This window comes from Paroedura picta, chromosome 5 (genome assembly GCF_049243985.1).
Source record: "Paroedura picta isolate Pp20150507F chromosome 5, Ppicta_v3.0, whole genome shotgun sequence".
NCBI classification, from domain to species: domain Eukaryota; kingdom Metazoa; phylum Chordata; class Lepidosauria; order Squamata; family Gekkonidae; genus Paroedura; species Paroedura picta.
In genome coordinates this window covers 51,799,351-51,814,394 of record NC_135373.1, presented here as the reverse complement: position 1 = coordinate 51,814,394, position 15,044 = coordinate 51,799,351, and the positions used below count along the sequence as shown (strand labels likewise).

At 42.7% G+C, this 15,044-nt stretch overlaps 1 protein-coding gene across 4 annotated transcripts in view; it reads right to left on the bottom strand.

Annotated features, from left to right (window-relative positions):
- The window catches only part of ITPR2 (inositol 1,4,5-trisphosphate receptor type 2), a 228,630-nt gene that overhangs the window by 77,268 nt on the left and 136,318 nt on the right, over window positions 1-15,044 (bottom strand). For all 4 annotated transcript variants that reach the window (XR_013231068.1, XM_077337917.1, XM_077337918.1 and 1 more), the window contains exons 38-39: window positions 6,770-6,878; window positions 3,064-3,251 (exon numbers count right to left, since the gene is read on the bottom strand). Coding sequence is in view for 3 of the 4 variants with exons in the window: in XM_077337917.1 (XP_077194032.1) it covers window positions 3,064-3,251; window positions 6,770-6,878 (297 nt within the window). In the remaining variant the exon portion in view is untranslated. The remainder of the gene's footprint in view (window positions 1-3,063; window positions 3,252-6,769; window positions 6,879-15,044) is intronic.

Below are 15,044 nucleotides of genomic sequence, written 5' to 3'. Positions count from 1 at the left end.
GCTTTGAAACTCCTTCAGGAAGTGAAAAGTGGGGTATAAAAACCAACTCTTCTTCTTAATGGCATGGAGAACATAAGAAATGCCTTTTTGAATCAGACCAAGGGTCATCTAGGCTAGTATTCCTTTACTAACTGCTGTTCCTTTAGAAGTTCATCATCATGTCTTCATAGATTCATAGAGTTGGAAGGGACAATAGAGGCCATCTAGTCCAACCCCCTGCCTGATGCAAGATCAGCTTAAAGCATCCTTTATAAGTACCTATCCAACCATTGTTTTAAGGCTGTCAGGGAGGGGGAGTTCACCACCTCCTTAGGAAGCCTATTCTACTACTGAACTACTGTGACTGTGAAAAAAAATCTGATATCTATTATTGTTATTGCTATTATTAAACTTTTATACCGCCATTCCCTTAGGCTCATGACGGTTTACAAGATAAAAATTACAATAAAACCCATAGTTAAAACCATTAAAACTAATCCGTACTAGCTGGTACCATTCTAGTACCAATCTGGTGCCATTCTAGCTGGTACCATTCTACACATAGCTTAAAGCCATTACTGCAGGCCCTATCCTCTACTGCCAACAAGAACTCCTCCCTGTCCTCTTCCATGTGACAACCTTTCAAATACTTGAAGAGAGCAATCACGTCCCCTATCAACCTCCTCTTCTCCAAGCTGAACATTCTCAAGTCCTCCTCATAGGGCTTAGTCCCCAGGCCCTGGATCACCCTTGTCATTCTCCTCTGCACCCTCTCAATTTTGTCCATGTCCTTTTTGAAGTGAGGTCTCCAGAGAACACAGTTCTCCACCTAGTACCCCAGGTGCAGTGTTACCAAAGCAGTATACAGTGGGAATATGACATCTTAAATTTTGATGTGATGTCTCTGTTGATAACAGCCCAAGACTGCATTTGCCTTGCCCACCAGTATGTGGACTTCAGTTGCTTGCCTCTAGTAATGGAGATACCATTTAGCATCATGTTTTTACATCTGTTGATATACATGGCATGCATGAATCTGTTTACTCCTTTTAAAAACCACAAGGAAAGGGGGGAAGCATTCCCTGGCACAGAATGTCTCCCTCCCCCCAAAATCCAATAAACTTTTGAGAACCAGTTTGCTAAAAGTAAGTTAGCACAATAGCAAGGTATTTATTCACTTCTAAGAAAATCATTTGGGGCTGAACTTATTCCACCGCTATGGAACATATTTTGTAATGCTTCTTTGACAGCTTTGTTTCTTTGTGGGCTTGTATTTTCCTACTCCCTTTAAGATCCCTGTGAAAAGCCAGTGGCTGCCAATGCATCTTAGGATGGAATAGCCAACAAATTAATTTACACTACTCCTTGAATTTTGTTGTTGTTATGTGCGAAGTCGTGTCCGACCCATCGCGACCCCATGGACAATGATCCTCCAGGCCTTCCTGTCCTCTACCATTCCCCGGAGTCCATTTAAGTTTGCACCTACTGCTTCAGTGACTCCATCCAGCCACCTTATTCTCTGTCGTCCCCTTCTTCTTTTGCCCTCGATCGCTCCCAGCATTAGGCTCTTCTCCAGGGAGTCCTTCCTTCTCATGAGGTGGCCAAAATATTTGAGTTTCATCTTCAGGATCTGGCCTTCTAAAGAGCAGTCAGGGTTGATCTCCTCTAGGACTGACCGGTTTGTTCGCCTTGCAGTCCAAGGGACTCGCAAGAGTCTTCTCCAGCACCAGAGTTCAAAAGCCTCAATTCTTTGACGCTCGGCCTTCCTTATGGTCCAACTTTCGCAGCCATACATTGCCACTGGGAATACCATAGCCTTGACTACACGCACTTTTGTTGGCAGGCTGATGTCTCTGCTTTTTAGGATGCTGTCTAGATTTGCCATAGCTTTCCTCCCCAGGAGCAAGCGTCTTTTAATTTCTTTGCTGCAGTCCCCATCTGCAGTGATCTTGGAGCCCAGGAAAATAAAATCTGTCACTATCTCCATTTCTTCCCCATCTATTTGCCAGGAATTGAGAGGGCCGGATGCCATGATCTTTGTTTTCTTGATGTTGAGTTTCAAGCCAACCTTTGCACTCTCCTCCTTCACCCGCATCAACAGGCTCTTTAGTTCCTCTTCACTTTCTGCCATTAGAGTGGTATCATCTGCATATCTGAGGTTGACTCCTTGAATTACCTGCCAGTAATTATCTTTAGGCATCCCTAGTAGTAGTAGTAGTAGTAGTAGTAGTAGTAGTAGTAGTAGTAGTAGTAGTAGTAGTAGTAATGATGGTGATGATGGTGATGATGATAAGAGAGGAAGAAAAATCTTTTTCTACACTTTTCATCATGGTTACCAATATCAAGCACTTTACCCTTTCAACATAGGAAAAGTGCTCCAGTTTTTTTAATCATTTGTGTCGTTGTCCCTTTCCACTTTAATTATACCCATTTTGAGGTGAAGGTGATGAAAACTTTACACAGCATTCTAAAAGTGGCCACTCCATTAACAGCTATGTTCATGTCCAGTAGCAGGAAGATACAATGTGAAGAGGAAAAAATGTGAAGAAAAAAAAAAGTTGCAGTTTTGCTGATGGGAGAGGCAGGAAGGGCTATATTTCCCACTTCCCCTTCCCCATTCCGTCCTTCAGAACTTGATCAATCTCAAGCTCTGAAGAAAGACCGGGGTAACTTGAAGGGTGTGTGCTGTTGTATAATTTGAGTGATTGAGCCAATGTAGGGCTGCAGCACAAGACGGAAAATGAATCTTCCGTTTTCCATAGCAGCCAGCTATCTGCTGTGTTCTTCATCCCACCTTTTACCAGAGCAGTTTTTCCAGTTTTTAAAAATTGGTCTTAAAAATAATAACAAGGCCTTAAACATTTAATAGGACAAGCTAGCACGATAGGAAGAAGCAAGGATAGAGGATATATCAGTGTTGGATTTGGAGACAAATACATCTGGTGTTTTAGGAGCAACAGAAGGTCACTCTGAGCACGTTCCACACCCATTCCTGTGTATACATAGGTCTATACAAACCCTGATAATGATTTCATAGTTAAGAAGGTTTATAATATTAAAAAAGAATAAAGCAGAACTAAATACCTGAATCTGTGTGTTTCCACCTTCCAGCAAAGCAATGCCAAGCAAGATGGCTTCTGAGAATATCCTGTCATTTTTGGTACTAACTATGACATCTGTGACAAGTTCCGATGCTCCTTCTTTATCCAGAAGGCACTGGATATCATGCATCGACACACCAGACTTATCTGAATCTTGTCCTGAAAAGCTACCTAAAATAAACACAAGTCAACAATTATATATGAGATTCAAGGTTGTGGTTCTCACCTTCAAAGGCTAATATAATCAGGGACCGTTGTATCCATGGGACCGCCTCTTCGATTATGTCCCCCCAAAGAATGTTACATTCCGCAAGGGCCGCAAGGAAGTTAAATTTGTCTCCACCAGTGCCAGGGCATTTTCGGCCCTGGCCTCAGTCTGATGGGATGCTCTGCCAAATGAGATCAGGGTCCTGGGGACCTTAAATAGTTCTGCAGGGCCTGCAAGATGGAGCTGAGGCCCACAAACAACTTTAGAGTTTGCTGACCTCCCTGCCTACAAGTCATCCAGCTAAATTCCATCTGAATGAATATTTTATGACTCCTCCCCCTCTTTTTTTCCCCTTGGGGAAGGAGGCAGCTTTGAATCAAGTGGTGTTATTATTTACTATTTCACTATTGATTTTAAAAAATTAAATAAATATTTAATTTATATATGTATTTTAATCTTTCTGTAAACTGCTCTGAGCCTCCAGGGAAGGGCAAGGTATAAATCCAAACTATATCCAAACTAATCCACTGTTATATACCATTTCCTGATTCCTAACTCTTAAAATTTGCCAATCACATATGTGGCTATAATAATAAAAAAAGGAGTAACACTTTTAACATGAAGTAGAAAAACCAACCATCAGGTTCATATAGGAGGCAGAGTCAACTCAAAAATATGTGGATAAATGAACAGCAGCAGTACCACTCAAGAAGAGTAGAAAATCCTACCCCAGGGGCCTCCTGATGAGTACTGTATGGTCTACTGAATTTATTTTACTAGAACTCCCAGGCTCCATTAATGCATTAAAATTTTTCAAGCAAGAGTGCTTATTGAAGTTCTAACAATGTCACAGTTGTAAGGCATAACTATCTAAGACTTAAATGATCCTGAAAATACAGTCTTGCTACGCCAGAATAGAGACCAATTCATACCTGCTGACCACTGGCATTCTAGTAAAGAACACTGAATAAGATTGACCTTGACATGATCCAGAAAAACACTTCGGATCATGCCAAAATTGCTATCCTCTAGCACATTTTGTGAGAACAGGCATCCCCTAAGCAAATGAGATTTACAACCTGCAAACCTAAACTGTGAACAGTCACATCTCCGAAATTAGGGGTGAAACCAAGCTGTCCTTGAATTCAATGGTCATTTCCAAGCAAATTACGTCATTGGAGCATTGTTCAGCTTTTATGGATCTTAACTTTCATTAAAAAGGAAAGCAGGCACCATGAGTTACAAATTAGTTGTCCCCCAGAACTAGTGAGAACTCATGCTCTGCTGCATTGATCCCATGGTTTCTGTTTTTTTGCAGCTTTACAAACCAACATGGAAGTGCATGAGTGATAGAATGCCAAGAAAAATCTCAGAATGACACAGTCGTAGCTGAATGAATGTTCCTGGGTTCAAAAAGCAGGTCCCTCCCTACCTTAGAAATCTCTTTGACTCTCTTCAACCAGGGAAAATAGACTTGTGAATTTGGTACAAATGGAAGCTGAAGTCAACTGTACAACTTTCTCCTAAACCCCACAATGCTAAGGCCATCAGACACTGGGAGCCTTCCTTTTAAAAAACAGGGCTGCTTTTCCATAAATAACAAAAAAGAAGGGAAAACAAAAAAACCCAGTCTGAACAACATGTAAAGAAGTTGAGGGATACAAAAGTATAACATTATATTAAATAAACAATTTATTTGGCAGAGCACAAGGTAATTTAAATATATATTTTTAATAAAAAAGGGAACATTTCTTTTTCCCTATAGGTCACACATATATAAATCAAACACGTACACTGTAAGTACAAAAACTTTGACCTAACGTGTTTCAGTCTGTGAGATCTTCATCAGAGGTCAATACAATTATACACAGTTACAAATGCAGTATAAGCCGGCTTCTGATTTTGCACAGAGAGAGACACACAGTTCAATATACTTTCACCCAATGAAGCCTGGCATACAACAACTACTAATAGCAAATTGCAGACTCAGGAAATGTAAAGTCACTCTAATTCAGTAAAGATTTTTGACCTCTTGGTTGAAAAAAAGAATTTTTATACTCATATTGTATTTGTAACTGTGTGTGATTGTACTGACCTCTGATGAAGAACTCAGTTTGAAATGCATTAGGTCCAAGTTTTTTGTACTTATGTTGCACATGTTTCACCTGTGACCTATAGGCAAAAGAAGCGTTCCCTTTTTACTGCTTTTCCACAAGACTGCCAAGAAGTCAAGAAAGGGACACCGTATTTATATTTGGGGGACAGGAAAGGGACGTCCCGATTAATAAATAGAAGTGGAACATCTTGTGGTTACTGATTTATTTAAAATACTGATATCCCCCATCTCCTTTAGCCTCAGTGCTGAAGAAGAACCTGACAACAGACGAAAATCTGTAGAGGACCCTCCCAGCGCAACTTTGCTGAGCAGAAATCCGTCACACGTCCCCTCAAGGCACATGCAGATGGACATTATCCTTCCCCAGAGAAAACATTCAAATAGTTCTTTGGCTGGAGCTCTAGAACTTCCTGGATTTGTGTTCTGGGCTGGTGCACTATCTATGCTTGTGAATGCATAGATGTCACAGAGGGAAAATCTGTGAATTTGCTAACTGGTCACCAAAACCAAATTTGTTTTTGTGCCTTATTCTATTCTATGGATATATTTACATTATTTACTGGTACATTAATTAATACATTTACAGTGCATTCTTGTGCAGTGGTACTTTAGCCCACCAAAAGCAAAGGCTTAAACTGCACATCAATTCTTAACTATTTTTTGTGCAAAACATACACAGCCTTGGCAAGACTCTGAGATAAGCTGACACTGGGTATAAAGGTAAAGGTAAAGGTATCCCCTGTGCAAGCACCGAGTCATGTCTGACCCTTGGGGTGACGCCCTCCAGCGTTTTCATGGCAGACTCAATACGGGGTGGTTTGCCAGTGCCTTCCCCAGTCATTACCGTTTACCCCCCAGCAAGCTGGGTACTCATTTTACCAACCTCGGAAGGATGGAAGGCTGAGTCAACCTTGAGCCGGCTGCTGGGATTGAACTCCCAGTCTCATGGGCAAAGCTTTCAGACGGCTGCCTTACCACTCTGCGCCACAAGAGACACTGGGTATGCTCTACATTAAATCAAGAGTCAATCCTGTGCCTACTTACTTGCAAGGAGGTCAGCTGAATACTCCAGGGCTTACTTCTGAACCAACACAATATTGAGCTTTATGTCCTGGTGATTTCCAAAGGTGAGTCACACACCATCTAGTGGGACTTCTGAGACTAACATAATGCATTCTGATGGAAGCTTTGGTGAGTCAGAGCTCACTGTCAGAAGCATGAAGTTTACATCTACAAGGCTTCAACCTGCTGGACTCTGGCTGGTCCAACTGTTTCTCTCCTCAGCTGAAAGAGATGCCCTTTGCCCTTGCCAGAAACAGTAATCATCTTTGATTCATTCGTCCTAAAGATGGTGTTTTAATTTACCTCCCCCTTGGGTAGTTTTGCCATAGCTGCTTGACACAGGGCTGCTGATGCTGTTTCCGTGGTCACCTTTAAAATAGCGATTAAGCAGTATCTTCCTCAGGTTGCTGCCCTTTAAAAGAAGAAAGTGGAAAACAGTGTGAACATAAGCCATTGTTTTCTTTTTGATCTTCATTGGAAAGTAAATTCATCAACTGGGAACAGGTTTAGAAAAATAGGAACCTATAACAACTCATATCCGCAGCACACATACGTAAGTTTCTTTTGCCTTTTACCATGTATTTATGTAGACAACAGCAGAAATGCAAACTTAGCATGCACTGTGCTCTAATCTGTCCTCTCCATGAACAAGCCTTTGCAGACAGTGGAAATAGCAGAGTCCACGTGGGATTATTGGTCTGGGCAAGTAAGTGTGATTAGCAAGAATTGCTGCTTCACCTAACACATTTTCATCGCAAGTTTTCAGCTTCTCTTTTCATCTAGCATTAAGGGAATAATACTTATTCAAACAAAGAAAAGTCTAAGCTGCAAACACAGAAACTGCTGTGAACTGCACTGAGAAATCTCACCTAATGAGAAGAAAATCCTCACATTCTATCATTCATCACTCCAGCCCAAGTCTGCTTATTTATCTTTTATCTAAAAACCCCGTAACAAATGGCTTTCCACTGTCTGAGATGGCTTTAAGTGTGGATGGTTTTTAAAAGGGGGTTAGTCAGAGTCACGGAGAAAGCTCCATCAATAGCTACTAGTCTCAGTGACTGAAGGGAGCCTTCATCTAGAGGCAGCAACCCTCTGAATGCCAGTGACAGGAGGCAACATCAAAGGAACACTTGGACCACCATGCCCTATTATTGGCCTCCACACTACCAAACTGGCCACAGTGTGAGAGAAAATGCTTGGACCAGATGGACCACTAGTCTAATCCAACAGGCTCTACATGTTCTTGTTTACACTTCCATATATAATTGAACCATTACACATGGAAGTGCATATTCTAACACATGTGTCTTAGCAGACTGCAATGCAATGCTTGAAGCCTTCCTCTAGCCCAAGGTACCTTCCTTTCATGGGACTCTTCCTCTGGTCCCTACATAACCTATGACAGCATCCCTAAGTAGATCATTCTTTCCTTGGCTATCATGCCTTTAGGAGTGATAATTATCCATGGATGTGAGAGCCAGGTTATAAGGGATGGAATTATAGTGGCACATCTATACATGCCATTTCATGGTAATAATGCAGTATATAGCCTTGCATATTTGCAACATAATGTGAGGCCAGTGTCTTGCATTTCCTGGGTGTCACTTTTTTGGGGGGTGGGGAAATGTTTGAAATGTAATGTTGCTCACCAGAGATAGCTAGCATTTAGTATGCTGGTCTAGCACTGGGAAGAGCCTCACTCTTAAGACGGGGCTAATTCCAAGTGCAGAAATAGACCAGACGTAGATCCAAATTTAATGCCCTATTACCTTGAATTTTCCATTCCCCCCCCCTGCTATTCCCTCACCTCTCAGGTCTGAAATTTCAGTTTTCCAGTGAGGAATTCCAAATTTTGAATTCTGTTTCTCACTGCCCTTTTGTGTTGTCAGTGTTCACCTCCCCCCTAGCAATCTGCTATGTGAATACATAATGTTATTTGCATCACGATACAATGTCTCCCCCCCATCACAATATAGTAATGTTAAAATGTTGGGACAAAACGGGAAGCGAGATTTCAAGTAGCCTTCTCAGTGCAATTACCCATCCATGAAGTTCCTCTTCTTTACCCACTGAAAAAATATGACAGGACAGGAAGAACAGTTGTTCTTTTGAATACATGCCTACCACCTATTTTGTAGCCAAACTAACCGTAAGGAATTAACAGGATGCAGTTTATTAGATAAGCCTAACCAAGTCTACTCAGAATCAAGGACACTACTGCAAGTAGAACACTACTGCAAGTCATGTTTGTTATTACTGAGTGTCTTACTTTGTAACCACAATAGATTCTCATATGTGTTATTAGTGAAATGGAAACTGTGAATTGGCATGGGGACTTGGTACTTCAGATCTAAGAAGAAGCTGTCATGTCAGCTGTTTCGCGAAGTGTGTGCTTTTCCAGTCTTTGCTAAATATTTGGATGGCTTCAAAATCTGTTATGACCTGCACCAGGAGTTTACAGCCTATCTTCTTCCAGAGGAGATGGGATTAGGAGACGAGTATAGCCAGTACCCCCAAAACCTTTACTGAGCATAAATCACATTTCCTCCCACCCACCTACATTGCTGTTTGCCCCACTGGAAATAATATACAGATGCCTATATATTTTTTCCCTGTTGGACAAAGAAATTGAGAGTCGATTCCCCCCTCCTCCACACGCAGCCAGCTGAGTGACCTTGGGCTAATCATAGTTCTCTTAAGAGCTCTCTCAGCCCCAGCTACCTCACAGGGTGTCTGTTATCGGGAGAGGAAGAGGAAGGTATTTGTAAACCACTCTGGGACTCCTTCAGGTAGTGAAAAGTGGGATGTTTAAAAACAACAACAACAGCTCTCCTTCTTCCAAAAGCTGCTTGGGCAGTCGTGCTTTGCACTAGGCAAATGGATGGGTCATGTTTAATTTCCCCTGGTGCCACAAGTACAATTTAGATTCTAGCATTCAAAGTATTGGACTGGAAAGGGGAAGGAGAAGGTTCTTCTCTTCTCTCATGTCCTAGCTGGCGATCTGGTTGTTGCTGCAGCAATTAGAGTTATCAACCTCCAGGTGAGGTCTTTAAATTCTCCAGGGATTACAACTGACCTCCAGACTACAGAGAACAGTTTCCCTTCAAGAAAGCAGCAACATCAGAGGGAGGACTCTATGGCATCATGGTTCCACTAAGCTTCTTCTTCCTACACTTCACCCTACAATCTCTAGGAATTTGCCAACTGAGAATCTCCAGCCCTTGCAGTAGCAAATAAGTTCAGGATGGGGGAGGAGGAGGATAGGAAGGGATTTCTTCTCTGTTGAATACAGGACTACCCAGCCCAGATGGAAACATGGGGCTATTGCTTCATGCCTGCATATCCAGGGGAGCACTATGAGCCAACAATGCTTGAATATTCTGAATACGAAACACCTAACGTCTGGAAAGCCACAGTTTGGCCATCCTTGTTCTAGTGGGTTCCCTCTGTTCCCAGGGGATTCACCATCCCACTTCTGCAAGGGAGTACACACTCAAAAATACATCCCACAAACCCAAGTAGCTGTGGGCTTCAGAACATGATGCCTCGTGGTTTGCAAGCTACTTTTCAGAACGCTTGCCCACCACCTTCTCATTGTTCCTACAGAATCCCAAACTTCACTCCATCATGGTCTGAACTGCCCCCCCCCAGCTCTACAGTTAAACAAATAAACAATAGTGAAAGCAAAGGCACGCTGTTGGGATGTGTTCAAGTGAATGCTTGTATTCACATTTTGGAAGGCGAAGTCTTCTGATCCGGTTGTCACAGTGGACAGAATTCCTCTCCTAGACCTTAATGAGCCTGTGGATTTGGAATGTAAATAAGGCTCAGCTGACTCTCAGTTCTTATATAATGGTCACAAGAGACATAGCATGGCTTTGAAGAGACAGTATAACAGTCTGATTGTTATCCATTAATACCATTCTTTTGTCTCAAACAATGGTTGCAAGGAGATAAGAACAACCACAAAGGAAATAAGCTAATTTATTATTTTTTAAAGAAAAAAAACTGCCCCAAATGATATTTGAGGGACAGAAAGGGACACATTTCGGAAATGGAAATAGAGTTGGCATGAAACAGAATTCTGCTCCTAGCATTCAATGTTGTTACCTTAATAGCTTTTATCACACCCCCTCCCCGCAAAAAAGCCCGTTGTGTCTGCTTTTCACATGTCTTAATACAAAATAAATAATAATATGCACAAACTATACAGGTGAAGAAGCTGAAAAGGAGACAGGAAGGGAACAAGCAGCCATGGGGGAACAAAATCAGTATACAGACAGCCCCATTCTCTGCACTGCTGTGGTTTTACCTTCAACCAGAGCTAGAAAGCAGGCAAAGATCAGCTCAGAAGAAGCATACCAGAGTGCAGGCCAGACTATGGTGTAGAAAACCCTCCTGACAAGCCAGTAGTCCCTGTTGCCTGTGGCTCTTGCAGTATCCATGCTGTGGCAGCATAATGCGACTGTGAAAGCTCACCTGTGCATGTCACGGCAATGTTAATCTTCCTTTTATGATGTAGGTGGTAAATGCTGAAACCCAACAGTTATAGAACTGCCACCATAATAATCCAGGAATACCACATGTGCAACCGGGGACTCTCAAATGGCCAAGCTCCTCTTCCCCTAGCCTTTCTCTGTTCTCAGGCGTGGATAGCCAACATCCCTTTCCCACTATTTCAGTGTAAGTATAGTTTGACATGACACCTAGAATGAGTGAACTATAGCTAGCACAAAGCAAAAATTATCTTATAAACATGATGTAAAATGATGGTTTAAAATGGGTTTAGAACCCATGGTTAGGAAATAACCCTGGTTAGAGCTATATAGAGCTTGTCCATTCAGATTCTCCCTTCCCTCCCTCTCCCACCCATCTCTTTTTGCAACCTATTATTATGATACACCAGGAAAAGAAGAAGGAATTGGTACAGAAGGAGCAGGAGTGTATGACCCCCATGGAGTGCTCCTGAATGCCAAAGCAGAGTCTACCCAATTGGCTGCCATGACAGCAGAGAGAGCTGCTGGCTGCTCTCACAATTCATGGCATTGCACAACCACGTGTGATTCCCAGAGCAAGCCCATGGGATGTTGCGCATCATAACATTTTATAAATATTAAGATGGAAAAGAATGAAACCATAAGGCAAGGGTAAGGGAAGATCAAGCATACACCCCATATCAAGATGCTTAAGAACATGAATGTATTTAGACAGATTGATCAGCTGGACACACGTTTTATATAGGAAAAGTACGGAATTCAAATGACTAGCATCCTTAACTTTTGCACTTCCAATGCTTGCTCAGGGATCTCAGGTCCCTCTTACCTTCACCCTTTTCATCTCCGGCAAAGTAACTGGAGATAAAACCTTTTGATAGACTTTCAGGAGCCAACTTTGTGATTACTCCCTTTGGTCAATAGGGAAGAGATGGTTTGCCAGACTTGGACTGCAGTGCAATTAGTTGGAGGCGGTGATCTGAACTTCAAAAAAATAACAATTTTTTAAAAATTATAGATAATATCCAACTGTCAACTGTAATCTGGCACCATCTGTCAATGAATCTAGACAACCTGTCCAAGAACTAAAGGCCTGATTCTAGACAGACCAATGTGGCATTTCTGGGCTCTAAACCTTAGGGAACTGTGGAAGAGTTCCTCCCCTATGTCTACCTGCCCCTCTTGGGCTGAAGCTATTGCATATCATGTGGTTAAAAAACAAAAAACACCACAATGGGTGAAGGGGATTGGTACCTTCATTCCTGCACTTGGTAAGGCCTTGATTGTGAATACCTAATAATATAAAAGGTAAAGGTATCCCCTGTGCAAGCACTGAGTCATGTCTGACCCTTGGGGTGAGCCCTCCAGCGTTTTCATGGCAGACTCAATACGGGGTGGTTTGCCAGTGCCTTCCCCAGTCATTACTGTTTACCCCCCCAGCAAGCTGGGTACTCATTTTACCAACCTCAGAAGGATGGAAGGCTGAGTCAACCTTGAGCCAGCTGCTGGGATTGAACTCCCAGCCTCATTGGCAAAGCTTTCAGACAGCTGCCTTACCACTCTGTGCCACAAGAGGCTCTTACCTAATAATATACCTTTTTAAAATCTGGGTTATCCTCAGAGACCTTGTTGTTAGTTTGTTCTTTCTAATCCTATCCAAAACCGCATCGATTTGGTCACCTGAATAGGTCTCAACCTTAAAATGGGAGGTCCCCTACCTTGGTTCTCGTATCCAGTGGTATCATGGAAGATCTCAACGAATAACAGTTACAGGTTAAGTGCAATCCTGTTTTCATCTTCCTCCTGTGTGCAGTTCCACATAGAATAGCAAGCTAGCTGACCTGGATGTGGATGTGAGCCATTCACTCAAACAGAGAGTGTATGACTGTTAGATCCACAGCTCACTCCCATTTTGTGTTTATGTCCTCAGCATTCCGTTAGCCAAACGTCTCTGAGGAGGACCAAGGGGCTGCTTTGAAGAAGAAGAAGAAGAAGAGTTGGTTCTTATATGCCGCTTTTCCCTACCCGAAGGAGGCTCAAAGCGGCTTACAGTCGCCTTCCCATTCCTCCCCCCACAACAGACACCCTGTGGGGTGGGTGAGGCTGAGAGAGCCCTGATATCACTGCCCGGTCAGAACAGTTTTATCAGTGCCGTGGCGAGCCCAAGGTCACCCAGCTGGTTGCATGTGGGGGAGCGCAGAATCGAACCTGGCATGCCAGATTACAAGTCCGCACTCCTAACCACTACACCAAACTGGCTCTCTTTGAAGGGGGATTCCTTTGAAGAAGGTAGCCAGGGATGCTGAGACTTGGTAGAATGGACTTGAATTAACAATGAACATTAAACACAAATTTGTTCATAACAGTTTAATTGTATTAGCAATCCGCCTGGATATAGTTTGAGAGGAGATGCTTTGCCTTTTTGCAAATTAAAAGTTTGGTGCCTTTCTGAAAGCCTTGCGACCTGTTTAAATAATACTGTAAAATTCTATGTATGTCCAGTATGTGTAAAGCCATTTTGGCTTCTGTGGTGGGGTTTGGGGAAAAAACAGGGAGATTAAGAGATAGTGACAAGTGAAAATCTAAACCAATATTTGGCAAAAACTTAATGCTGAGGTTTAGCAAAACCCTGCCATTAATGAACAGCATGAAAGGTTTATCTGCCAGCTCACAAACTCCCCTGGCAAATGTTATGGCCATAAGGAAGCAAACTTTCATGAAGAGTAATGATGGAGGGCAAGAGAGGACGGGCTCAAAAGGAAAAGGCATGGGTTGAGATAACATCAAGGATAAACTCCACTGTCAAATAGTGGTAGGGTGTCTAGGAAAAAGGTTTCCTAACCTCTTAAGGAACTGTTTTGATAGATGGCAAGAGAAAACTGATCAGCCTCAAACTGGATCATTGCAAGAAGAAATGACAACCAGATTCACTCTTGTTTTCAATGGGAGTAAATGTCATCAGTAGGATTCTCTGGCGTTGAGAGAACTGGAACACAGAGGATCCTCCACTTTGAAAATTGAACCTAAACATGTTATCCTGCTCCTTCATTGCAAACAGGTCATTATCAGCCGCAGGGACAGAATCAGGAGGAGATTCCCTGGGACAGATTCATCAGCATGGCGGAAATCACTTCCATCCATCAAACAGCCTGATTCAGCACAACAGCGCCAATGCGAAAAGTTGTTTTCCTTCTCTTACAAGTGCAATGAGCATGTCAAACCTGAATATGAAAATGCAGACATGGATATTCCTCCCCTCATTGCTTCGCCGCCCCCAACACTGCTTTTGGAGCCTGGACTTGGAAACTCTCAGTCTGAGACTGTGCCTGGTGTGTGTGTGTGCTCAAGCCTGGGACTGTGCGTGGTAAAGCCTTGCTGCTCTCCTTTTTCAAGCTCAGAAGGGCATCAGAGTGTGCACCATCTGTTTCTGCTCTTGGCAGGCAGAATTAAACTATGGCTCCTGGGTGTGTGCGACCTTCTGCTGAAGAGAACAGAGCAGCACCTGCTGCCCTGATGGTTTCAAGCTTCTTGTTGCTTTCAGTTTTTCCATGTGTTCCAGGTCTAGATCTGGGTCGTGATGCGAATGGCTGGACCCTGAAGCTCCTCTTCTGTCCACTGATGTATCCCTCCAGTTATGAAATTTACAATGTAAGTGCGCAGCTTGGGTCCTATCTATCTGAGGGACCACTTGTCTCCTTATGCTCCCCATAGGGTCCATTGCTCTGTGGGTACTGATCTGCTGGTGGTTCCTGGTTCCAAGGTCCCCCCCCCCTTAGGCTAGAGCACACACATTGTTTCTCCCTGGTTGGGAATTAGAGGGTGTTTTTTGGCTGCCATTCTTGGAGGGTTGTTGGATTTTTTAAATTGGGATTTTATTAATTTATCGATTTTTTAATTGTAAGCTGCCACAAGTCCTTGGAGAAGTGGCAGGGTATAAATCCAACCATAAATACAATAAATCTGGCTTTGGGTATTTTATTGCACAAAACCCTATGTACATTAATAGTCCCATATGAATTCCTAGGAAGGTGGTGGGTTCTCCTTCTTTGTAAGTTTTTAAGCAGAGGTTAGATAGCTGCCCC